Raw genomic sequence first — 26,951 nt, 5'->3', positions numbered from 1 at the left:
TAATAAGGATTTTTAAAAATTAAAATCTATGCAATTTGCAAAATTAAATAGCTAGTTTGTTTTTTAAAGTACAATGTCACATATTGCTCTTTAAAAAATATTTTTCTGAGCTCCCTGCAGAAAGCAGTTCATAATCTGTTACTCAACAATTTCTAGCTCTCTAAGCCTGCGTGTTTTAAAACAACTATGCTCACCTACTAGTTAGAAGAGAGATAGTCAAAATTAATATTTTTCAAAGGAAGGAAACCTGAACAGTTATCCATCAACTGAATCTGCAAACCCTCATCTTCAGGAATTCTGCTACAAACTTTGTTCCACTAGAGGTTCAGATATAGTGGCTGACACAAAATTCACCGGGTACCCCAGATAACCCTGCTTCCTCCAAACACCGTCATCGCAGACCGATCGTCTCCTGAGCTAGGCTGCAGCAGCTGGCTGTAAAGCTCAGGTTCACCTGCTTCCTCTTTCCATCTCTTGTCTCAGTTCCGATTACTTGACTAAAACAGTATTGATTGCTTCAGTATTAAGGATTTTTGTCACTTCTTAAGTTTCCAAGTTTACTTACAAATATTGTGGTTTTTTGCTAAGTACCAGTAACCCTGGTTTCTTCTTTTCTGGTCTTTCAAGCTAAGACAGCATTTTTTGCTCCCTCTTGTTGTCATCTTCTCATTAGAGAAGTATTTTCCCTCTCCAAAACAACTGCAGGGAATTTAAGGCTTATAACCATTAATTGAGAACCTATTTCTCTGATGCTTTATGGTTATTTCTTTGGTGAGAGTGCAGAGGAATCCACCTGTCAGCTACCATGCTCCTGCCCAAGAATCCCAACTGCATGTCTGAACAAACTGCTATCATCACCAAAGTCAGATCCAGCTCAGGAAGTGGACTAATTAATAAGCCATTGCACTGGTCTTCACCTCAACCCACGAGTTCTCTGACTTGTATCCTTCTGATTTTCTCCCCCATCCCACTGGGTGAGAGTGAGCGAGCAGCTGTGTGGGGCTGAGCTGCCTGCTGGGGTTGAGCCACAACCACCATATTAAAATAGATCTCTTTTTTAAATACCAAGATTTTAGTATATTTCTGGTTTTAATTACCAAGTAACTGTGTTCCTTTAGAACTCTTTGAAGCTATGGAAGAGATTTACTACTGCTGTCAAGTTTAAAGCATTAAGATAGTTTAGAAACGAGGGCAACCATCATGTTAAGAGCACATTGACTCTAAAGCCCAAGTTATTTCACTGCTGATCATATAAAAAGAAATGTCGACCATAACGCACTCTTAAGTGATTTCCCAGCCTTCTAACACAATTCATGTTTCAACTATTCTCAGCTACAAGATATTTTTAAGTTTTCACCTGATATTCTGCAAAATGACAAAGAAAAATCAGAGAAAAACATACAGATTAAAAAAAAAATATATGCTGAATGCATCATTCAATTTTATATTAAATTTATAGCAATATGACAAATATTCTCATGGGCTGTGCTGAAGAGCTAAAGGTCTCCATGGTAAGCATGTTTACTATTGAAAGAATGCCTATTGTGAATTTTAAAGCACGAAAAGTACAAAAATTCCTGAACCATTAAGAAAGTTGCCAAGTGAACTCTATGCATTCCCATTGCTGCTAAGATTGGAATATAAGACAGAGAAATAAATGTCTGCACTATTTTCCTGTAGGCATTTAAAATATAGGACTTGGGTTAGGTCTTTTATGAAGCCACATCCTGAGTCTTTTCCTTTCCAGCCAAACAGAACTACGATGTTAATTTTAATTATTAATTATTTTGTGCCATTTCCGCTGCCTTTGGCATGAAATCAGTTTCTCCTCTTATGGCATGTGGCCAAACACAATTGCCCAAATTGCCTTGTATTTCTTACAATTGATTCACTCAAATATTTCAAAGAGGAATATAAGATCAAGTGACTTTTCCATTCAACTGCATTAAAAGAAGTATTGTATAAGATTTAGCAGGTCTCTTGCTAAATATGCATTATCAAACATAGCTTTAATAATTATGCTCAGTTCCATGACCTTGTTCAGGCAAAAAATATAAAGAGTCTTTGATACATGTATTCTTATATTTTTGTCCAGAACTGTGTGTTCTCTGCTACCAGACAAAGCAAGTCAGCTGTGGCACATGCAAGTATAACACGTTCCTCACCAGAATATAAAAAGGTATTTGCTTTCCACGAACTACACACCTTTCAAATTCCATTAATTTCTATGGCACACAATAAAAAGGTTAATAGGTTGTTAAGCGTATACACTGTGATTTCTTTTCAATTTCCATGCAGTACATGCAGCTAAATATAACTCAAGCAATATGCTCTGTAATTCATAGCATTTCAAGTATAGCGATTCTTAAAATGCCAGTTAGATATGAAAAACAAGAACCTGATAAATCCATTATACTGCAATAAAAAGGAGGAGGGGAGGAAGAAAATAATTAATTACCTCATTATTCTATCACCTATCGCTGTTCCTCTGATATTATATCTAGTAAAGGGAACAACAACTGAAGTCATTCAAAAATGCTGGGTATCATGTTTTTAAAGGTTAGCATCTGTTATAAAATGTGCTCTACATATTCCGAGAAGACTGCTTCTCCTCAGTGTGTTAGTATATGAGACTACTCTGATTTCAGAAAAAATAGTATTCAGATTACATAACAGTACACAAAGTTGATCTCATAAAATGCAGTAATTCTTCATAGATCATAGCAGGAGTGGAAGCAGCTGCATAATAATTTCCATTTTACGTTCAGATTGGATTGAAATTTTAACCTACTAGTTTAACATTTTCCAGGCTTAGCCTCCACTTGCAGATCAGATTCTGTCAAAGTCCAAACAAAATTAATTAGTCATTTAAGTAGGAAAGCAGCCCTCAGAGAATAGTTTTGACTGATTTGTGAAAACTGAGATCAATCCATTGAAAACTGCATTCTCTGTGCATGAAGAACATACATTTTGCAAGGATTTCCCACACCACCACCCCAGATTACAAAGTACGGTGCTAAGGCAAGGACTATTATCTATCGCTGTTCCAACTAAATTTGCTGAACTTAGTAAGTTTTAAAAATATGCTATGGGCATGCTTTGCCCATATCTCCTCATAATTGTAAGATCTTTTCACATGGATTCCCTGAATTACCTAGAAGGTTATTTTCTCTGTTGGGCATCTAGCTAAGCCACTCTGTTGCACAAAACAGGTTTCATTTTTTTAAAACTTGGAAATATTCTGGGCAGTTAAACAAAACTGTGTAAGAAAAAGTGCAAATATTGACTAGACCAATGACAAGAAAAAAATTAAATAACTATTCTGCTTCTTTTGGTCACTGGTCCTCAGCTTTCCTATAGTGATGCTCAGTGGCTGTAGAAATGCTACAGAAAAAAACAGAGATGTAACATTCTCAATTTTCTTTCAAAGAAATGTTCCATGTCAAAACTATTCCTAGCTGACCAACATTCAGTTCACTTAACCAATTCATCAACCAAAAGATCATGCTATTTCACTGTTACTATTCCATGTCTTTTTCAAAATACTAAAGTAGGTGCAAAATTTGTGTTTCCATATCTGCTGCACAGTCCTTCCTGAAAGTTCAGTTTCAGGTTAGTTGGTGAGAAGCTAGCTATCCCCATTGTGTTTTCAGATTTTTAAGCAACTACAGTACAAGTTTGTCCCTTTTATCTATTATTTAGATTATATAAGAGAACACATTAAAAGTTGGACTTGAAAAATTTCAAATAATGGAAGCTTTGTAAACAATAGATTTGCAAAATGGACAAAATTCTATTCATTAATCTGAAATCTACATCTATCTTATTAAAATCTAAGTGACAACAGCAAAGTTGATGCACAGGAACTTCTGGGACCAGACTCTTCTTGGTTGTGCCCAGAGAAAGGACAAGGGGCAATGGTGAACAACTGGAACACAGGAAGTTCAACATAAACATAATCATAAGGAAAAACCTCTTTACTGTGAGGGTACCAGAGCACTGGACCAGGCTGCCCAGAGAAGTTGCGGAGTCTCCTTCTCTGGAGACATTCAAGACCCGCCTGGACACATTCCTGTGTGATTTTCTCTGGGTGATCCTGCTACATCAGGGTGGGGGGGTGGACTAGTTATCTTCAGAGGTCCCTTCCAACCCCTACCGTTCTCTGATTCTGTGATTCTCCATTTACTTAACTGCAAGTACAAAAAAGTACTTCTGCCACATTTTTCCCTTGAGAGGAAATTTGAAATAATGATTTCAGAGTACAGAATCAGAAGCCCACTCCTCCTTTCTTAGTGGAAGAAGTAATTTACAGTGGGAAGATGATTCTGAGACAGTTTCCTTTATTTTCATTTCTGCTACTGTGGAGTTTCTTCTCTAAACAACAACAGCTATTTATTAGATAGATAGATAGATAGATAGGTAGATGTATATAAAAAAAGAACCCACCAACCTAAAACCTCTCTAAAATTGCCTGTAAATAAAAGCTAGTAATGCTATATACTGGGAAATGCCTATTAGTCAAACATCTTTTAGCTTTCTGTTTCAGAAGGCAACACCCTTCTGGTTCTTGTCCTAAAAAAAAGATAAAAATTAAACATTTTTTTTGCCACCGCATAAAGCGGGTTCACAAAAGGTAGATTACTCCAGAGTAGCTGTATAACATTCTCTGAAGAGGAAATAATCCAACCAAACAAAAAAACCACATCATGCCTCTCCCCACCCTTGATATTCTAGAGGGAAAAAAAAAATCTACTGTATTACTTCTATATTAATGCCATTAATGATCTCATAGGATGACACATTGGAAACTAAATTATTAGATAAACTTGAGAAGATGAGAATAAGTAAAGGAATAGTTAGGTAAGTCAATTTACTAAGTGAGAAAAGAGTAAACATAAGTCTATATGAAGCATACTGGTGGAGTTAAGCAGCCTTGCAGGCAATTTTGCTTATTATCCAATGCATTGAGGACATGAGGTTTGGTAACTTTATGAATACAGAGGGAACTGTAGGACCTTAAGAAAAAGAGTTGGGTAGAAGTGCTGTAGTATCCAATTGACAGTCAGGCACTCCTGAGCTTCCCCCTGGTGAAGGATGGGAATGCGTTAATTGTAAGCAGCAAAGAGGAAAAACTTCAGCGCACAAACTGATCTCACGTCAGTTCACAAGCCACCACTATGAGACAGCCCTTAGCAAGAGAGAAGGATACAACTACAGCTCACTCGTGTCTCAGAGAATCCTCTCTAGACCAAGAGTAATGCTCATGCCATTATTCCTAGCAAATCCAAACAGCGCAATGTGTGTAATTCTGGTCTACTGTGTTCAGGAAAGGAGTGGGACATGGAGGAGGACAGATAGGAATCAGCACAATGGCAGGAAAACCACAAATATTTACTACTAAAAGCGAGAAAAACTTTGCACTCTTAGTCTAGTGAAACAAAAGCTGACAACGAACAGGATGAATATCATTCAAATTATAAGCACTAAAAAAGCTTAAGCTTGAAAAAACCCTATTTCAATCAAAACAGTATGTTAACACAAAACAGAATTACTAATTTTAGTCAATTTATACCCACTATAACAGCCATGTTTTGAAGTAGCTTCCCACTAGTTAAGGGGTCAGGGGGATTTTATATAAATTTTGTCAGTTTATGAAAGAGATCATATGCTATAACAACTGTCACAGTAGTAGCAGAGAGAATTTCCTGTTCTTTTTACTCTATTTCACATGAGATATAAATACTAAGAGGGCTTATACCTAGCCTTTAAGGCCACCAGTGCCTGCTTTCTCTCTGGAGATACAAATTCCTTTAAGCACACATAGGATGTCTAACTTCAGTATCTCAGAGGGCATTTAGAAACTCCTGAAACAGTAGAACAGGAGAGAATGTAATGTAAATGTGTATCTGACTGCTCAGAAGCTAAACTAGAAAACTTCACTGCTTGGACACACACAAAAGCAGAACAAAAAATAAAAGTGGTCAGGCATTAAACCTGAGTAATGAAAGCCTGGAGGCAATCCTAAACCAGTATTGACTACACAGCAGTTTTTGTCAGATTTTACTGGGAGAAGAATAAAGGAGCAGGGGGCTGCACAAAGAATTGTAATTGTACTGTTAATTTAGTAGAATGATTTTTCCTATATGATAAATTTAAACTGCTACAGAAAGAAATCTCACTGCATACGAAGAAGGTAACAAAGCATGCCAGATGAAGCGTAACTTCATTTAAGATGTCTCCACAAGCAGGAAATTGTAACAGCTATGTGATACCTGGAAGTGTCATTCTTATTACACTACTACAAAAACTATTACGTGGTAGAGACAACATAAGGTGCATGAAGAGAAGCTAAGAATCCTGCTCAAAAACAGAAAAAGGATTAAAACTGCAGGGCTTTTCAGTTTGCTCTTTAATCACTAGATCCCAATGAACACTGGATTTGCCATTAGGTATTTATCTACAATTACTTGGTATTGCATGGAAAGTTAATGAATTAATACGGAATCTGTACATACTGACTTCTTCATAAAAACTCATTTAGTGAGCAGAATTACTCGTGCTATGTAATAAGCAACCACTGACTGTTCTTTTAGTCATTTCTGACAATGTGGTAGCTCATGACTTCTTTTTAACTGCAAATTATTGAATAGCTTTTCTATATACAACAATTAATCCATATTGTAATGCTTCCTGTAAAGAATTTGCATTGCTAGCATAAGAAATTATTAGCAAGGTAACACTGCCTTTGAACAGGAGTACAGCCACAGCATCTGACGCTAGGTTACAAAAACATCTAAAACAAGTGGAAAAGGTGTTTTTTTAAGTCTAACAATAGAGATGTTGCTTAAATGATTATTACAGCTTTTATAAAGTCCAAGAATTGAAATTAATGAATAAAGCTATTAAAACCAAACTGGGGCTAAGTTTACTGAATGATCCAATGAGTATGTGCAGCTGTTTATATTTTACAAAAGAAAAATAAATACAAAGCTTACTAAATACATCTTTTATTAATGACAGCCACTAGTAATCTACTGATGGTTTTTTGACTGCCAGACATACTAATATTCAATAACCAACAAAATAAAAAGGATTTCAGAGTTTCTCCTTCAGAGAAAAAGTAAGAATGAAAAATCAAACACATTAGACTTAATGTATGTACTGCAGACAAACACAGTATTGCTGAACAACAACAGTTAAAAGCTCTTGCTTTGCCAAAGTAAGAACACCTAAAGTACAGCTGAAAGAAAATGTAGGTTCCTGTACACAAATTTAATAACTTTCTATTATTCCTGTAGTCATAAGTATAATGAAAACATGAACTGCAAATAGCAGGCAAGAAATAAGCACAGGCAGGTATTAGATCTGCAGGAGCTTGCCTGGCTAGGAGGGAAAATATAGCTATACATATCTTACATATAGGCAAATTAGACTCAGCCATCAAGCTCTTGGCTAGTTGTCAAAGAACAACTTATTTTAATTAAGGATATGAGGCATGGATTTCTAGATCTTCCATTGAAAAAAATGCATTTTGGCAAGCAATAACAGAGATAAATATTCCCCTAACCTGTGTCCTGGTCCTCCTCGATACCTTGCCCCTGGGATCAGAACAGGATCATCATCACTATCATCAGTTTCTTGGAGAGCTGAGGTCCTGGTAGAAGACTCGTCTGGAGTTGCAAGCCCTGAGGATTCCGGGTGTGGCTGAGGTTCATCATTTGCAGCAAGTGAGTTGGCAGTGGATTCAGTACTTTGACCTGAAATTTCTTGAGTTGCGCTTTTTTCACAGGAGGCTTCTTCCTCTACGTTTCCAGAGACAGCATCAACACTGGGGCCAGTTTCTTCTGGTTGGATTCCAGAACGCTCAGGACCAGGTTTATCCGATACAGCTGATAGAAAATATTGGGGAAAATAAGTCGCAGCACTAATCATTATAGCCTATTTTAGAAGACATTATAAATGGTCACAGAAGTTAAATTATGCATATTGAGTCTATATTGGAAATTTAGTTGTTCATTCTCTGCTTCTTCATATAACTATATTTGAAAGAGTACAGATACATACTCGCTTCTGTCATCTCTGCAGTTTCATCTGTAGTTTTCAGTTCTTCAGCACTTGCATCTTCCTTGTGACATTCATCAGGAACTCCTAAATTAAACAACTTGATATTAAATCACATGATTTCATTTAGATGCACATCTATAATGTAAGCAAATCGAAATGATTCTAGCACTCCCAGATGAAACCAACCAAAGAAACCCCCTTCAAAGTCCATCTGTAATCTCAGATACTAATCACGTAAAGGGCAATATATATATAAACCTATCTAGTTGCCCAGTACACTAACAAAAAAAGTATTTCTTTCTTATTTATTAATATGTTTAATATCCTATGCTATGAGAACTTTAGCTGCAAGAATAGCATTAATACTCTTGAAATAGATGATCACTTACTGAAAGCTATTATTTCTGAAGGCAGAAATTAAGTTCTCTCTATTACAAGGGATTTAAAAAAAATTCTCTGGAACCAGTCATTTGATTTGACTGCCCTTTGGCAATGATGAGCAAGACAACCACAAAGCAAAAAATACAGTTAAATTCTTGAAAAAAAATGTAACAAAATACCTAGCACATATTTATGACTGCCACATGCAGTTGTTCTATTTTTGTTCTACCACAAACTGGGGCAGAATATGTCCTTAAGAAAAAAGAGTAAGGGTTTTAGAACTAAAGACAAGATAAGTTAATTTTGATATTTATTTGCAACTATCTCTGGTTGGCATCTTTTTTTTTTCCTAAAAAAATCATGTTCTATTATGGCAGTATTCTGCCTTAATATGCACATGTTTGAGACTCCCATTGTGTTCAATGATAGCCATGAACATACGAGACCAGAATTTTCACTTTAACATTACAGATATAACTCTCTATCTTACTTGTTTCTTCATCTTCAGGTCCTGACTCTTCTGAGGCTTTTGGTTTCACACTGTCTTCTTGGCCTTCAGTTTTGCAATGATTTCCACTCCCTCTAGAGCTTGAATTTGTGCTGCTCCTGGCAATAAAACACATTAAAAATACTTAGAAATAATATAAGTAGATAAGATCATTGCAATAGCACAGCCTGACCATCATTCTCATTCAATAGCTTCTGGTAGCAGCTACAACTAACAACATTCACAGCAATTTCAAAGTTTTCTTTTGTGTCCATCACCACTCACCCTACACTATTCTCCTCTGTGTCACAGAACCCTGTTCTCTCCTTGCTATCTTTTTTTATAACATTTAAAGGTTTCTTCATTGCTTTCAAAAATATTGTGAAAACTCTAAAGGATTTGCTTTTTTTCACTATTTACACTTTTTTTTTGCATGTATGAATGGTCAGAGTTTTTATTAAAGGTATTACAAGCTGCCAGCTGAGCACCAATACATAATCTTATCCCATCCAATTAAAAAAAGATTCAGATATAATTCTCTAGGTTCTTCACCCTTAACTCTCATTCCTGTACCTTTTGAGACAGGGACTTCTGATGTCAGCTTTCAGTCCTCAAAATTTTGTTGTTTCTCAAGATTTACTATTAGCTAGTACTTGACATTTACTCCCCATTTGTGTTTAGACTATTGTGGAAGACCAATATCTGTTTACAATAAGGAAAACTATTCCTCAGGAAATATGCAATACTGCTGTTCTGAATGTCATCAAAACTGATGTTTCTAGGCTCTATAGAAAAGGCCTTATTTTAGAAAATGCAAAGCCTTGTTCCCGAACTCTCATTCTCTCCCATCCTATATCTGTGTTGTGGCCTCAAATTTAGGCAAATAGCTAGACAAAAGCAGAAATAAAGATGTAAGAATAACAAGCACAATTCTCAATAATTTAGACTGTAATGTTACATATAACTGGGTCTCTTTAGTTTGCAGAAGGGGAGACTGAGGGAAGACCTCATTAATGTTTATAAATATATAAAGGGTGAGTGTCACGAGGATGGAGCCAGGCTCTTCTCGGTGACAAACAATGATAAGACAAGGGGTAATGGACACAAACTGGAACACAGGAGGTTCCACTTACATGTGAGAGGAAACTTCTTCTCAGTGAGGGTGACAGAGCACTGGAACAGACTGCCCAGAGAGGTTGTGGAGTCTCCTTCTCTGGAGACATTCAAAACCCGCCTGGACACCTTCCTGTGTAACCTCATCTAGGTGTTCCTGCTCAGGCAGGGGGATTGGACTAAATGATCTTTTGAGGTCCCTTCCAATCCCTAACGTTCTGTGATTCTTATCTATGTATGTTATTACTAAACTATTTTATGTGCTACAAAGCAGCACAAATCATGCTTATTCTAGATTCTTGAGAATCTATTTGACATCAGTACTTTTATTTTTTACATTAAATGTGAGAGCTTTTACTTATCCTGATGAGCAATAACCTGTTTCGCTGCTATACCACATGTGGAGTATGTTGAAAATTTTTTAGCCCTTATAGTATTTCTTCTAAATCAAATATTTTCTACATTGTTTCTGAATGGACAGAGAAGAAGGGTGCTGCTAGACACCAAGGAGAGTATTTTTTATTATTTCATGCCTCATATGATATAATCACTTCTATGAATTTAATTACAGTCTAAGCACTAAGGTTTTTGGTTTTTTTACTCTTAGAAATCTACTTTCTAGCTTAACACTCAATGCTAATTTACATTAATGTATTACTCTGCTTTAATTTTTACTTCAGTGTTATTTTTCACACCAATAGTTACACGAAGAGGATGTTTTTGAGAGAGCGAAGTAACACCCTGTGCTTTTGTTACTCTAAGTCCTACTATCTGCTTCTATAGCAGGTTTTCTGTTTTCCCAGTTCTCCGCATAACCCATCTTTGAACCTCTGCCAATTTGAATTCGTTTCCTTGAAAGCGTGGCGAGGATTGCACATGGCATTCTCGGTCACAAAGTAAAGCAGAGTTGAGCAGCAGCACCAGTAATTCTCATCCTTGGCTTAAGTCTCTCAGCTGGTGACATCTAGGATCACACTTGCCTTTCTAGTAGCTGCACTATATTGAGAATGAAGTGACTGGTAGGTCCATGTCTTCCTCCATTTCATTTTCACAATACTCTAAACTTTCAGATTAGATTTTTGTTATCTGTTCTCAACTGCAAAATGTCGTATATGGAATTGCATCCTGCTTCTATTATTCCATTCTTTGGCACAATATTTTTAGTTAGCCTCTGAACTGACAACACCTTGCACCTTTGTCCTGCTAGAAAATGCTTTTTCCATTCGCTACCCACACTACACTATCCACTACAAAAGCTCCATTAAGTTAGCTTACCACCATGTTGAGTTTCTTTATTGATCTGTCTGTCCCACCTTGAACAGAATTTACACATAGCATCATAGAAATCTATGCGAATCACCGAATGGTTTGGGTTAGAATGGACCGTAAAGATCAGCCAGTCAAAAGCCCCTGCCATGGGCAGGAACACCACCCACTAGATCAAGTTGCTCAAAGCCCTGCCCAACCTGGCCTTGAACACTTCCAGGAAGGGGGCGAGATGTCATCTTGAGATGACACAGTGATGTATATTCCGACTGAGGGAAATCAAGGGATCAACAGTCCCCATAAAAAGTAACTCAAGCACTGTCCTCCACACTCATCAGAATCTATACAGATTTCCTTTACTCCCCACTTCAACCTCACCCTTTCCATCCAAGACTGCAATTTTCAGGCCACTGGCTTCAAAGGCTCTGTTGTAGATCTAACATTTATAGCAATCCTTGTGATATATCTAGACAAGACTGGCCTCTCTTCAGAAACTGTAGTCTCTCGCTTCAGAGTTCATATTTTAAGCTCTTGATTCATTGTGGTTTTAAAAAAACCAAACTTTGAAGCAAAATGCACTCTTTGGCCATAAGGAAACCCACAGGCTTCTGTGGCAAAGTATCAAATACTTTCTGGAAATGCAGGCAGCTTCACTCTATTACACCATTTATATTTCTAGAACCCATTATTCTGTCAAAAAAAAAAAAAGGTACTGAATCGTGCAAATTCTAGTTCCCATAATTTTGGTTTATTTCCCATGTACTGCTTGTCTCAATATGCCTTTCTATCAGAACTGTCCTAAAGCCTTTAATATGCTACCATTAGTCTTACAAGATCATGGTGCTTACTTCTTCATTCTCCTTTGGTATTATATTTGATGTTTGTCATTCACATGGTGTTACCCTTGGCCAAAAAGATTTGTTAAAAAACTTGCTATTAGATGGAATATGTACATTTGCCATCATCCAACCAACCAATTCTAAGATGAAGATTACTCTTCTTCCTCCAAATTTCCTGACTTATTTTCCAAGTCTTACTTCCACTTAAGTTGCATTCAGATATTGTGACCTTTTCATCAACACTTTCAACTTTACTGGAAACTAACGCAAAGCATTTATTTAGTTTTTGCCTCCTCTCAGTATTCCTTAACTGCCATTCCATCCTCACTGCAATACAATTAAACCACCAAAGAACTTTATCTCATTTGTTTAAATACCCTTTGAAAAGTGAAGTTAATTCTTAGTAGTCTTTACTTTCTCAACTACAGATTTTTGTAACAAGTAATTTTCCTATCCCTCATCTCCATTCCCTGTATACTCTGTGTTTTCTTAATATTGTTTTTGAAGTTGTTCACCAAGTTGTTAATTAAAATTTTCCAACTTCAGAATCACATATATCATTAACTATTTGAAGTGTAAAAGGCATTTTTCAAATTTTTTATTAAAATAAACACAGAAACAAAATGTTCACGCTGTTTAATAAAATTTGTTTTCTGTGATACAGTGGTAGTAATATTGTTACATTAAAAACCACTAGAATAAATGGATAAAACATTTGCTAATACTCTGTTCCTTTTGTGAAATTTGCCTAAAATATTAGGCAAAGATGACTACAAAACTAAATGTAGAATTAGTTAAAAGCATTACAGCAGAACTGATTCTTTCAAAGCTGGTAGGATTTGGACTCCAAGTAGAAATACTGTCTGATAGATTGGCTGAACATAAGTATCACAGTATTTCAGATTCCCATGGGCAAAGTCTTCATTCCTGTGTAAACACACAGATTACTGCTAAAGTTTCCAAACTGCTATGGGCAAAATGTGTGTTTTATGTCTAAAGCCACAGCACTTAAGAGTACCTAAATGTGGTGGCTTTTTTTCCCCAGTGACAAATGCCAGCAAGCATTTCTACTTACTGTGTTCTACAATAATTTTGAAAACATAAGCAAAGGAATAGAAGTAAGAGGAGATAAAATAAGGATTGTGGTTGTTTTGGGAGGTCCTGAGATGCTCCAGTGATGGACTTTGATACAAAACTAAGTAAGTGAGGCCAGTTAGACAGTATGGGTTTCTTTATCATCTGAAAATGATGCCATCACTATAATATCTAAACAGTCCACAAATGTATTAACCACATGCATTCATCAACACTCTTTAGACACAGAAACACTAATTTCACTATTATACAACTCAAGATCTATGTCACAGAAAGGCTAATTTGCTAAATACCATCTAAGAAATCTGGTAGAGCAGAGAATTAAAACTTAAGTGCTAGCCTCTGAACCACCTTTCCATCACTGTAAAACCTTGCTTTAGTAAGATTAGTGAACACTAATATTATGCTAGGGTTTGATGAAGATAACACACTTCAAACTATGTTAGCATTAAAAAGATTCACAGTAAATAGTATGACTGTTTTTTACATTCTGAATGTGTTAAGCACTACAGCCATTTCAAATTGTCTATGTACACCTAAAAATATCCATATACTATACAGAAAAGTATCCATAGCTATGTTAGACCAGTGTTATTGATATGTGCTGATCAACAACCAGTCAAAATCAAAATTAACTTCTTACCACTCATCAGTGAAGTCCAGTTTTATCGTGCTTGTAGTTGTTCCTTCTGTACTGTAGTGCAAACTTAAAACTGGTTCACCTGCTCCCGTTCGTGGCTTATCACTCTCTGTAAATATAGGGTTGATAAAGTTTATATAGGCATCAGTAACATACATAAAGGTGTTATATTTCTGAAGATACACTTAATTATCCTAACAAAAGACAAATGTGGTAGTAACATGTACAATGTCTATTTAGGACCGCTTACAGCCCAAGCAAAAAGTTAAAAAGTATCAGAGTAAAGACACCAAATTTGCAATGCTTTAAAAAATGGCCTAAATTTATTTGTATTTATAAGGGCAAACAAAGAAGATGCTGTCCTTCAACATGCAGGTAAATTAAATTGCAGATAGGTACATGTACACACAATATTATCCTTCATAAGCAGATCCCTTTTCTATCAAGTATATTAATAAGAATATAAAAGGTTTTTGGAAGTGGTGTTCAGTCTTTTTTTGCCTCCGTAAATACACATGAAAAAAAGATGGTGAGATCTAGACAGTCAGTGGTCTGGAAAAGTCACTATCCTCTTTACTTTTTTTCTCCTACTTAAAACCAACTGCCAATATCTTTAGACTTGCTGTAAATTGTCAGCTATTTGTCATAAAAACACTGTAGATTCATGTTCTGAGAGCTTCAGGATTCATATCACAATGACTGTAAGCAGAATACTTGCCAACCAAACTATTCACAGTGTCCAAAAGCAACAGAAGTGAATCAAATTGAAAACCACTGCAAGTCTGCCAAACATCTGCCGCATATGTAGTTTTAAGGATGTTCAGTGGGCTCCTTCGAAACAGAACTGCTCAGTGACATCCATCCATCCACCACCCTTGAGTAAAATTAATGGTCACAATCTATCTACATGCATGGCACAATTGCCATCAATACTGAAGCTGGCCTTGGGCAATACTGAAAAGTTAATGAAAAGAATCATCAGATTAGGCCTCATGACAGAGATGCCATTCTCTCAGAACTCAGATGAGAGAGTTTAGTATTTAGGCACTGCCCAGATGACCAATAAAGAATGTTGTCTTGGTTTTCATGAATGCTGAGCTTTTTCTCTCAGGATTGTTTTGACAAAACCATGCCATATTTTCTTTGGTTTATAGAGTACAGAAATTTGGCTATAGGTATACTTGCAGTGTTGGCAGCAGATTGACACTTATAATAAATCAAAAGCTTCAGATCATCTTTGGGTAAACATCAGTTAAAATCTAACATTCGATTGAAGCACAAACCTACAAATTCCCCACTTAAAAGGCTATCATTAAAACAATATTGCCTACAATACTGCCATGGATTATTTATTTTAAAAAACACAATTAAGGTATAGGAACTATGAAACAGCACATAAGAATTTAACCTAATGATCAGTGTTCATATTTTTAAACTGCTGACACGCAGAAGTCCACTCACAGGATCAGACCAGCGATCAGCTGTTCTAAAGAATTTTAAATATGTATTTCTATATATTCTGAAGAGAATTTAAAAAAAACCCAAACCAAAACATAAAAAATCCAAAACCCTGTAAGAAAAACTAAAATCTTTTTATGTGAAATAGAATTAACCAATTACAACCATGACCCTAATCATACATAAGGCAGGGGCCTCATTCTATGCACAGAAAAATCTCATAGCCTATCGAAAAGAAAGCTTCCAGTTACACTCTTGTTAGAGTGGAGCAAGGCTAAAACTGATCAAAATCAAGGTTTCCAGTTCTTGAAATAAACTGAGTAAGAAACAAATTAAGAAAATATTTTATAGCAGTGTATATAGATCTTTTGAACAAAAATTACAGTTACTTTCTTAACTAAACAGGTGCTTTCTCTATTTTTTGGCAACCTATTAGCAAGCATCTCTTAGTATAAAGGTTTGTTCAAACTTTGAGCATCCCTTCCTAAGCAAGTACAAATACTGCACAACTCCTTAGGAGCTGAACACTGAAAGAGTAAAAATGACATAGTTGGAGAATTCTTTACCTTCCCTGTAACAGGTACAGACAAGACGTATCTTTGAACTGGGAACTCAGATAGGAAAAGACAGACAACTTACTGCCTTGAATAGTCCAAGACAGCCACCAACCAGTGACTATACTGTAACTTGATACTGCTATGCAACATTTGCTTCAGCACAAAATTAGTTAATATTACTGACCAAAGTAACCAAACTTTGCTATCCTATAACGAACCTAATTGAATATTAAGCTTGTGTTATAAAGCTCAGATCGTATTATCATAGAAGTGCTCTCCTGTCTTAATATCTCAACATCAAAGAAATTAACCAATATGCATGAAGTCTGTCCTCTGTCTACACTTACTGTGGAAGCAATGGTCATTTTTATTCACACTTAAAAAGTTGGAAGAATTGCTGCAGACTAATCCAAAGAGGGCACTGGCTAACTGAGAAATTATTTGCACAAATTTTTGTAGATAGATAGCTGTTAAACCATATTGTGTAATAGCTTTTCCTTAGAAGTGTCTGCAATAACATGAGCTGTAATTTGGATTGGGTCAGTTTCTTCTTTAAACTAGCTTTAGGGCATGAAATAGACACTAATAAGAACAAGAAACTTTTCAAATGACAGATGAGACAAGAATCTGATAAACTGCACAGAATTAGTTGGGTAGTTCACTATTTTATATTAAACTTACACTGCTAATGAAACCTGAATGGGAGCCTCTGTGAAGAAAGCTAATAAGCTTTGCCTAGTACATAATTAAACATTCGTTTAGAGAAGCCACATAAAATCCAGAAGTCATGAGCCACTTGTTTTCAAGAAGAACAATGTGATTGCCAAAGACTGACTAGACCATAACGAAGCCCTCTTCTCTCTCACTACTAGGTTCATCCCATCAAGTCAGATCTACTTCACATTGATAAAAAATGAAGGAAAAAAGAGAAAAAGTTGTAAAGCTTCTGTGATTCTGGGGAGAGCTATTGCCAAAACTGTTAATCTGATTGCAAGCTCTACTAGGGCAGTAATTGCTCCAAGAGAAAGTTATAGCTTGTCAACACCTTACTAGCCTCTATTCCAAATTCCTCAAAAATACCTTGAAACTTTACTTAGATTTTACAGCCAAACACATTGTACTTTAAAGATACTATCAGCAATTAGAGTCTTATTTCATAAGCAATCCTGTCCTAGAACAGACATTCCCATGAAATACTCCATTCTCTAGATGCCTACATGAGGAAGGTACTTTTAAACTACAACCCTCAAAACTGAAGAAAAAAATTCATTCATAACCTTATTTTTTTTAAAAAAAAAAAGCTAACCCCACAACTGAAAGCAATACCCCTCATACATACTTTGTCTCTTAGAAAACAAACCCGTGCAAAGTGTAACTTCACAAGGATTGGGGCTCTTATCTATGAAGTGGTAAGCGCATAAAGACAGGTTTACAGATTGCCTTACCTAGTTAAACTAACATGGTAAGGAACTTCAAGCTAGTTTTCCACATCTCAAATGCTGCCCTATTCACTAGCCTATTGGCAACCCCATAAGAGGATAGATGACTTTTCATTAAAAACTTCCAAAATAATTCCTATCCAGCACTAATCATGATCTCCTCACAAGAAAATCAGTTTTGTACATTCTGAAGACAGGGTTGTATTCTGGGTGAAAGCCAAGGAGCGTTACTTCTGAAGGGAGACTAATTGATCGAAAGAGCTAAAAATAAGTGGGGTATTTCAGAAAATAAGAATTCCACAGGAATGCTTAACACATGAAAATTCATCAGAAGCAGCTGAACTCAGAGGGAAGGGTGGAAATTCTTTTATCTAGTGAGGAATACTGACTGACTGAACAATGTAACACTGATACCAGTCAGTATAAGGCACAATGATGTCTAAAGGGAGACCAAAATGAAATCTTTGGACCAGGCTAATCTATAGCCCAAAGCATACAATTTCCTTGCCTAGATGATGCCCATACTAATTAGATGTAGTACTGCACTTTAGGGAAGGAGGCAGTACAGACCCCACCGTGTGTTACAATAAAGCACAGGTTTGAAATCCTTGAGCTTGTACTTGCAGAGCTCACTATAGATCTGGAAAGCTCTATATGCATACCAACGCTCGACCAGTTCATCTGACTGGGAGGTAGAGCTAATTAGCTGGGACACAACACATGCCAATACAGTTTCCCAGACTTACAACACTATTTATAAGGGACTAACTCTGACACAGCTGACATACCAGCTTGTTCTGAGCCAGCTCAAGTAACTATAATGTGACACTGTACAATCCAGTATGGACATCACCATAACGGATTACTAAACCCTTGCACTAACTTGCAACTATCTAGAAATATCAGTAATCAGTATGGCTTCTGTGTATGTAGGAAGCAACATTAAGATGGCATGGGATGCATAAACACATTTACACTTGCATGTTATCGAGCTACTTCTCTGGCTTCAGGTTCCCTCTTTAATTGTACCAGCTCAGGCAGTACCTTACAGTCATAATATTGCCCTTACACTGAAACAAATCCATAGCAGTCATCCTCCATTATGACAATCACAGTAAAAAAAATTCCAGTGTTGATCACTGGAATCCATTTGAAATAATTTTGTACAGACAGAGATGACTTACATCTTATGCTGGACTGCCAGAATAATGGCATTATAAATTTCTATGATTGTAATAAGGATCAAAGCATCTTTAAACCCAGAAACAGTCTTAAAACATAAATTCCAACTAAAGAGACTGGTCTAACAGAAGACAGCTGATTCAGTACCAAATTAAGAAAAGAATGAAAAAACATTTCTATATAAAAAGACTTGATATGACTTCCTTCATTATCTACTTAGACTTTTTTGAGATTTCTGTACAAATATGAAGTGAAACTAATGTAGTAAAAAATTCAACTCAATCTCAGCAAGTTATTCTTTCTGGTTATCATCTGGGGAAGAGATTTCTTAATCTATTACCTCCTTTTCCAAATTCCTAGTTTTCCAACTTAGAAGTAACATTCTGTGTCTCTTCAAGGTGATCCTTACTATCACAACAGAAAAACACCGCCTTAAAACAATCAGAGAACTCGTCTACCAATAAAGTCTGGATAAACAAGTGTATTTGGGGCTTTTTTTTTTTTTGCATATTAAAAGAATTCTAAGTGTTTTTATGAGAGGAAACTTCTTCACATTAGTTCTGGTATTCTCTTAATGCAGAAAAAAAATATTAGAAAACATTCCCTAGAGTCTATTACATTAATGGGTCTATCACAACTATGCAATTAACAATAGTAATACACAAACTAGTTTTTAAGGCAACTCATTCTGAAGAGGAATCTGATGCAGATTTGGGAAATTATTTCTGGGACCAAAACTTCTGGTTTTATCTTTGTCGTCAGATGGGCTTAATTCACAACTCCATGGAACAATTTATCAGTTTCCCAAAATCTTTGCAGTTGTAAGAACTTCTGTAAACATACAGACTTTCTATGTTAATTCTAGTTTATTCTACTCTCACTAAATAATGCTTTGTTCTGAGTTCATAACAGAGAGCATAACTTGGCCACTAATTAAAAGCCATTTTTCCAAATAAACTTGACTATTGGAGTGATGTAGACTACTGAACTATGAATAATTAGCAAATTTACACACTGAGATTTAAGGCTATTTCATCACAAAATGTAATTGCACAAAATGAATTTATTTTGTCAATATAAAACACATCTTAAATTAATTTTTCCAATTCTCTGGTATCCTAAAATAAATCTACAGTTGCCAAACAGACTATTTTCCAGAAATGGGATTTCAAAATGGCATTCTAGTTTAGAATGTGAAACAAGATGAATCAGCCAGGTCTTTTGCAGGATTTGAGCTATTAAATCTCTACAGAGGCTTTAATGTGGAAGTAAGCATAATGCAGAGTATATGGAAATTTATTTTTAAATTACCATCTATCACTCATTAATTATTCAGGCATAAATATTCACTACAAATGACATTGGTTCAGCTGGAACAGGGTCACCTATGGCCCACTTCACTGCTCACAATTTGAAGACTGATGATTAATGGGCAGAAAAAGCTCACAAGCATTCTTTCTACCATCAGCCCGTAGGGGAACTACAGAGAAATACTAGTAGTTGTTTAGCAGAAAGTGTGTAGAACAAGGGGTTACAGAGGTAAGATGCACCCAAGTGCAATAGATACTCTTAAGTTACTCAAACAGTGCAAGTATAACAAAGCTGCACATCTTTCTTGCATAAGATAATTTGGCATTATGAGATTAAAAGTTACTTCAATCTTGATATTTGCACTTTGATCGAAAAACCACCATTCAGAAAAAGACTGTTTAAAGGATTAATTTTACTTTGCATTTTAAAAAAATATTCTAAATGTCTGTAGAGTACCTAAGACATTTACTGCACCTACATCAAATGCATTAAGAATTGAGCATTGGATGGCTTTTGAGAACAATTAACCTTACTCTGTTATCCATATTAAGAATTAAATAATTAATGAGTTTCCAGCAGATCTGCTTACAGAATTTTACTTTATGTAGATGAACAGCATTTTTAGACTGTTTATCATCATTAAAGGCAATTTTAAAAGGAAGCATTGCAATCAACTATGGCTGGGTATAGCGCATTTCCTGTCACACGCACCCTGTTGCTCATCAAGTGACATGGATCCAAGCTGTTTGTTAACCACAGAAGAAGGAGAATCTGAAACAAAAATGAGATTTCAACTTAAAACATAAGCAGCAGAGAACTGCACAGCAAGGTCATGATCATATGTTAGTTTAAAATAAAAAATAAAAAGCAGCAACATAAGGAAGCTTTGGGTTTGTTTTACAAGCAGCCAGCCATATTGCATTTTCTAGGCATGACAGAAGCAAAGCCACTTGTTTCAAATCATTAGGTATTTATTTTAGTCATCATTGAACAGCCTGAAGCTTGCTGACATGTCAATATTAAAAATGCCTGTCCATTACCAAGGATTTCACTATGTTCTTCAAATTTCTAACATGTCGGGAAAAACACTGAAGAGTTATGACTCCTAAAGCCTTTGCTCCAACTACCAGATGACACTAGTATTTCAAACCATGTGCCAAATGTAAATTTCAGAATACTGATACTTCCATATAAAATCCTCGGTGACATACCAGTATCTTCAATATTTATATCTATGAATATAAAAATGTAAAAGATGAGACTGTTTACAGATATAACAGCATATAGATGGTTTTTAAAAACTTTAAAACACCAAAATACATCCCACTCATATAACAGTTCAATTGTTCTGCATTCCTAGATGCTATACCTCTGGCATCTGATGACTGAGAATATGTCTTCATGAGTTTTGCACAGCACCACACCAGTCTTACAAAAATCCTCATGTAATCACAGAAAAAAAACAAAAACAAAACAAACAAAAAAAACCAAACAAAAAACTCAGAAGTGCATTTTTTCCACTGGACACTACCAGTTAATAACTATCACCAGCTCTGCATTCATTGTACAGACAAATAACAGATGCTAAGTTCACTAGCTTCTGTGAGTTTCTTTTCCTTGTCACCTCTGAAGACCGGATCTTACTTCTGTATTATCTTAAGATGAACTGATGTATTGCAGTATTTCAAAAATATTGGCTAGGTCACCATGTCTTGGTTGCATTTGTTATTCTTGTGTTATAAACAAATTCATGCTAAGCTAAAAGGATTTAATATCCTGTATTATAAACTGAGTCATAGTCTGCCAACATCACAGCACGCTAAAGGGATTTTAACATAAATTTAAAATCTATACAAGGAAAGCAATGAAATAATACACTCTCTCCTACAGGAAGCTCACTTCCAGGTCTGGGCCAGAATCAGCTATTTTGTCATACAACCATAAAACCTGCTAAATTGACAAATCCAATTTACATATGTTTCCTCACATGATACTTCATTCCTAGCCATCGGTGCAAGAATCAGTCTGTTCCTTCCTTGCACCAATACCTATCATCATAGGGGAGGGGACAAGGAGTGAAGAACAGAGACCAGGAGAATCTGAAGCGAGCTCAGTGTGTTTTGGAGGCTGCCTTGTTTTGGTAACTCGGCTTACACAGTTTATTTCCATAACTGGGGAACATAAAATTGGCCCTGTTTTGTCTTCACCCTTGCTCAGCCATGCCCATATCTTGCACTAAATACATCAAAGCCAGACCACAGATTTTGTCATCTAGATTCAGATGAGACGCAGCTCTTACGCATGAGACTTGTAACGTTAACGTATTTCACTTTCCAAAACTGAAGTGTGCTTTTCGTGTCATTTCTAATTCAGAAGAGAAGTATTTACAGCAGAGTTTTTTCAGTGGAGTAGTAGTCCACTTTTTAGAATGTAAATCAGAGGAAAAAAGCTGGTGTAAAGCTGCACCATGCCATATGATGTTCTACTTGTATTCCAGCTGACTCAGCACTGGCATCAGTGTGCCTCTCTCAAGGGCAGGCTGCCTTTGATCACCGACTCTCAGTTATGAAGCCCATGATTGGGATTAACCTGTATCAAAAGTGCTAAAGGGAGAGAGGTCTCAGACAGCAAGCTGAGAAGCCTCATGGCAGAAGACAGCAATTCTCAGTCGTGCTCCGTTCTCACACACCAATTCTTTCTATAATCTTATGTGTCCCTTTTTAAAAGCCGTATCATGCTGTCAAACATTTTACTTGGCTGGAAAAGCTAATCTATCAGCTCTTTAATTCAGACCAAGATGAACAGAAGAAATATGACTAAACTAAGATTTTTTTAATTATAAACATAGGAAATTACATTTACTACCCTTATCAGCATTTCTAAATTTTATCAAGACCTCATGTCATACAACAGTAAAGTAAAAAATAGATATGTTCTATCATGTGCATCAATCAATCACATTAAGCAAAAATGAAAAATTTTCTAGGTAGAAGTCCATGCTAATGTAGGCTTAAATCTCCCACGTTTGACAATTATTTTGATGTCTTCTTACAGCTTTGTGAATGCACTTCACTTGCAATATGAGATATTTTAAACAACATATGGGAAGCATGCGAAACATTCCAATTAACATGGTTAGGGAAAAGAGCTCAGTTTGAAGCAATTTTAAACTAACATCTTTTTTTGTTGTTTTCCTTTTTTGTTTGTTTCTTTTGTCCCCCCGCCTTTTTCAAGTCCCCTGAAGCCACAGATCACCAGCACCCCTTGAAGTGGCACTGCAGTCTGGAATCCCACACCTCAGGCAGGGAAACAAACATGACAATGAAACCAGCCTAGAGAAGTTCAGGTAAATGCCTCTTTTTTTAATATATGGCTTTGTTTTGTCAGAACTCTGAAAAATGTTTTCATAATTTCTGATTAAGCTTTTGCAAAAAAGTATTACCAAAACTGTGCCATATAGTTAAAAAAACAAACAAAAATCCAAACTCTTACCTGAGCCTTCACAGGCTGGGTCTACATCCCAATGCAGTTCACCACTGGTTGTAATGTCACCAGTACATTCTAAACTGGAACACCACTTAAAGAGGGAACTGGAGATTCATAAATTTGGGGAACCTCAAACAGAAAATAGAAGATAATTTTAAAGTCAGTTATATGCTGAAGGATCTTCCTATAGTTTGGGGCAATCAGCACCTGACTTCAGCAAAATATCAGCATGCCACCTCTACTGTTTTGCTTAGAAAAATTTTCCTCCTTGTATCACTGTAACAGCAGCTCCAGTGTGAGAGTCAGGCCTGAAGCACTGAGACCTGTTTTTAAAGTTCAAAATATGGTACCTTTAGTGGACCTTAATGTTTTAATAACTAGAAATAATTGCTTTGCACAGTCAGTAAGTTCCCAGTTACATATTTTGGACTTCATATAGGCACATTTCTACATCTGGGTGTTTAAAAAGAACGCAAAGAATATAGTAATAAAAACTACAGTCATTCCCTTGTTCTTCACAGAAAGCTTTAACACAGAAGTGAAGGTCCAGTTTGTTCCCCTTTAAAGAGGCTGACTGTAGAGACTTTTGAAACAATCAGTTTAAAAAAAAAGAATCAAGTCAACGTGTATCACAGGTTCTGCAATATGTCAGCATGCACGCATATGTATCTCTATTCCACAATAAATGCAGCCTAAAGCAGATTAAAGTTTTCCTTAAAAAAGGAAGCTTCATGTTACTTCACATCTTTATGGGCAAGATGATGCACACTGTCTGCTACAGGAACCCCTGATGAACACTGATCTATAATAACGATTTATTTTTTCTTGAAAAAGTGAAAACTTCAAGATCAGATGTTTCTGTAACTTCTCAAATTGCAATTGATTCACTTAAAGATCTGAAAAAGAGGAGTGATGTAGGTAATGGCAACGCATACACATATCAGCAGTGGGCAGAGCAGTTAGGTTAAAAAGGTTTACTATCTTTGTAGTTTGCACATCTTTTTCCTCAGTGTCAGATCAGCCCACTGTGAATCATCACTTAGTTAATTCGCTTTCACATTCAACAACAAACCTTTGACCATATTTTTTTAAATAATGAAGGTTAACTATTACAAATAAAGTTTACAAATCCTCATGTAACCTTTATAAGTCCTTAGGCTAGGAGACAGAATAACTACCATACAGTCTAATTTTCTAATAAACCTGTAAAAGCTTTCAGCTCTTGGAATTTTCTGCTGGTAATTTCTTACAGGACTGGCGTATTTTTTTCTCCACTCTATGTCTACTGCTATAATTGAGTTCTATGATTGCAAAAATAAGGATTAAGAATGAAATACAGATCAGAAGAAATGGCCTTAGTCTCACAAAGAATTTCCCCCAAAAAATTTCAAGCATAAATTACGTAAGTTTTCCCAGAGTAGGGACTGAGTACTTGCAGCCCTGGGCGAGAAGCTATGATGTCATTTCACATAGTGGTAGACATATTTTTGGGTGTAATTTTTTTGTTTGAAAATTTACGACTAGTATGTGCCGGAAAACTGAATATCTACCTCAAGACAGAACATCAAAGACAACCTTGCACAAAAAAAAAAAAAAAAAAAAAAAGATAGATCATCTCTGTATGGAAGTTTACTACCAAAACAAACCAAAACCCAAACTAAGAACTTCTTTATCTTCTACCACATTTCTGAAATGCCAACTTACCACAGAATTGGAAAAAATTGTCTCTGTGGAAAAGCAAGAGACCAAAGATCTGCAGCTTTGGTTTTCTAAAGGAACAGATTGTGGATACACATCTTCCAAAAATAAGTCTTGGGAGGTCAGAAAAAGGGAACAAACCAAAGTAATTTGCAGGAAAAAAAAGCAGAAAAAACATAGAATATTTCCATATCCAGAGTGTAGAAAATTTAAAAAGTAAATAGACATGCAAAGGTGATCTAGATTCGCCAATGAAAAGAAACAAGTTTCACTTGTTCCCTCCCGTAATAGGGGAAGGAGGAATGCAATGAAACAAGCTGCGGAAGCCCAACAGGAATTTCTTGTATTTACACATAAAAGTAGATAGGAAAAGGTAACATAATCTTCTATCAAACTTATTGAGAAATAACTGTCCAAGCACATTAAATATTAAATTTTAATTCCTCATTTTAAATCTTCCATTGTCTACAATGCTGAAGGTAGCAAAATCCACCAATCAGACCAAACAGCAAAAAGATATATATCCTAATGAGCTGAAGGTCAGGTAGCAAAACTGTTCCCCCTTTCTCTATCCAGAAATAAATGTTTCCATAATGCTAAGTGAATCTATCTGTCAAAGCAATTACTTAATAAGTAAAATGGTTCCATTTGCAAATTGATTGTCATCACATGAAGAATAAGGTAAATATTTGGATACTAGTTTCCTTCAAGTCTATGTAGGTGTTCTGTGGCTCCTTCATGATCCCAAACAAAATGAATGAACCTTCCAATTAGTTATCTTCAAGTTCTAAGCACATGGGAACTCAAAACTCCAAGAGGCAGTGATGGGCTCCAAACTAACTGGGAGTCTCTGACTTCCAGTCAAAGCAACTACTCAGCTTAACACCTCAAATTTGTGTCAGTATGGAGCCTGCAGTGTGTAGACACATGAGCACTGGGAGTAAAGAATTACACTGCACCCTTGAAGGAGCACTGAGATGGGAGAGACAGTATCAAGTGAAACTCAGACCAGCACATACTTCAGAGGTAGTAAAATATCCTCAGATATACCTCCAGCTGAAAATTCTAAAGATACGGCTGTAATCAAACTTTTTTTTCCAACTTCAATTCAATGGGAAACAATTCAGTAAAAAAAGGGGTTTTTAAGTCACTCTGAAAACAAAATGGAAGATCAAGATCTATTGACTGTGTTAGCTATGGTTTTGCCTCTATCAACACATATCTATGCTTTAATAAATTCTGATGCTCGGGTTGCTGAAAAAAATTGGCACTTTTTGTTAAGATTTTGGGGTTTTTTTTTGTTTGTTTTCCTGGCAGGAAACAGCAGCCACCTACAAGAACACTGCTACCATTTTTTTCTCCTTCTCCTCCTACTGGTAACAGGCATCTATGGCCACCATTCCTAGGATAAGCACACAGCCCTCCAGGATTTACACATTTGGAAACATTCTGAAAACTCCCTGTAGATTTTTCTAGTGTAGGAAGTTATTAAAAATTCAGTAACTCCATAATGTTACTACAGCACTAGCCACTGTTATATCAAATTGTTCTGTAAGACTCCAGATAAACAAATAGACTGAACCATAGCAAGTCAAGCTGTGAATGTATGACACAATCCTTGTAAGTAATTTATCCACAGAAGAAACATTGCTAGACATTACTTCTCCACACAAAATACGCTGATGTTTCACATAGCATGCAGCTCATTCATTTTTATATGATGTGATGACAAAGTTTGCTTCAAGTGTATGCTTCAGGGTTTATATCATTATTCATACACATGCTTCAACCCTAACTTTCTCAAATATGTCTCTTTTTACTATAAACATTTCCAAGGCTTTTTGGTAATAATTTTTTATCTCAATAAGACAAGAGAGACAAGAGAAAGAGGATGGTGAAATGAAAAGTCACTCTGTTTTACAAAGGTGATCATAT

At 36.0% G+C, this 26,951-nt stretch overlaps 1 protein-coding gene across 1 annotated transcript in view; it reads right to left on the bottom strand.

Annotated features, from left to right (window-relative positions):
• Window positions 1–26,951, bottom strand: part of DCAF6 (DDB1 and CUL4 associated factor 6) — a 73,684-nt gene that overhangs the window by 13,116 nt on the left and 33,617 nt on the right. The window contains exons 12-16 of the mRNA XM_010186012.1: window positions 20,544–20,603; window positions 13,889–13,994; window positions 8,936–9,051; window positions 8,065–8,148; window positions 7,568–7,889 (exon numbers count right to left, since the gene is read on the bottom strand). Of these exons, the coding sequence (XP_010184314.1) occupies window positions 7,568–7,889; window positions 8,065–8,148; window positions 8,936–9,051; window positions 13,889–13,994; window positions 20,544–20,603 (688 nt within the window). The remainder of the gene's footprint in view (window positions 1–7,567; window positions 7,890–8,064; window positions 8,149–8,935; window positions 9,052–13,888; window positions 13,995–20,543; window positions 20,604–26,951) is intronic.

The sequence above is a fragment of the Mesitornis unicolor genome, unplaced genomic scaffold (assembly GCF_000695765.1).
Source record: "Mesitornis unicolor isolate BGI_N332 unplaced genomic scaffold, ASM69576v1 scaffold24446, whole genome shotgun sequence".
Classification (NCBI taxonomy): Eukaryota; Metazoa; Chordata; class Aves; order Mesitornithiformes; family Mesitornithidae; genus Mesitornis; species Mesitornis unicolor.
The sequence above is the reverse complement of the archived record's forward strand: the minus strand, read 5'-3'. Positions and strand labels throughout refer to the sequence as shown.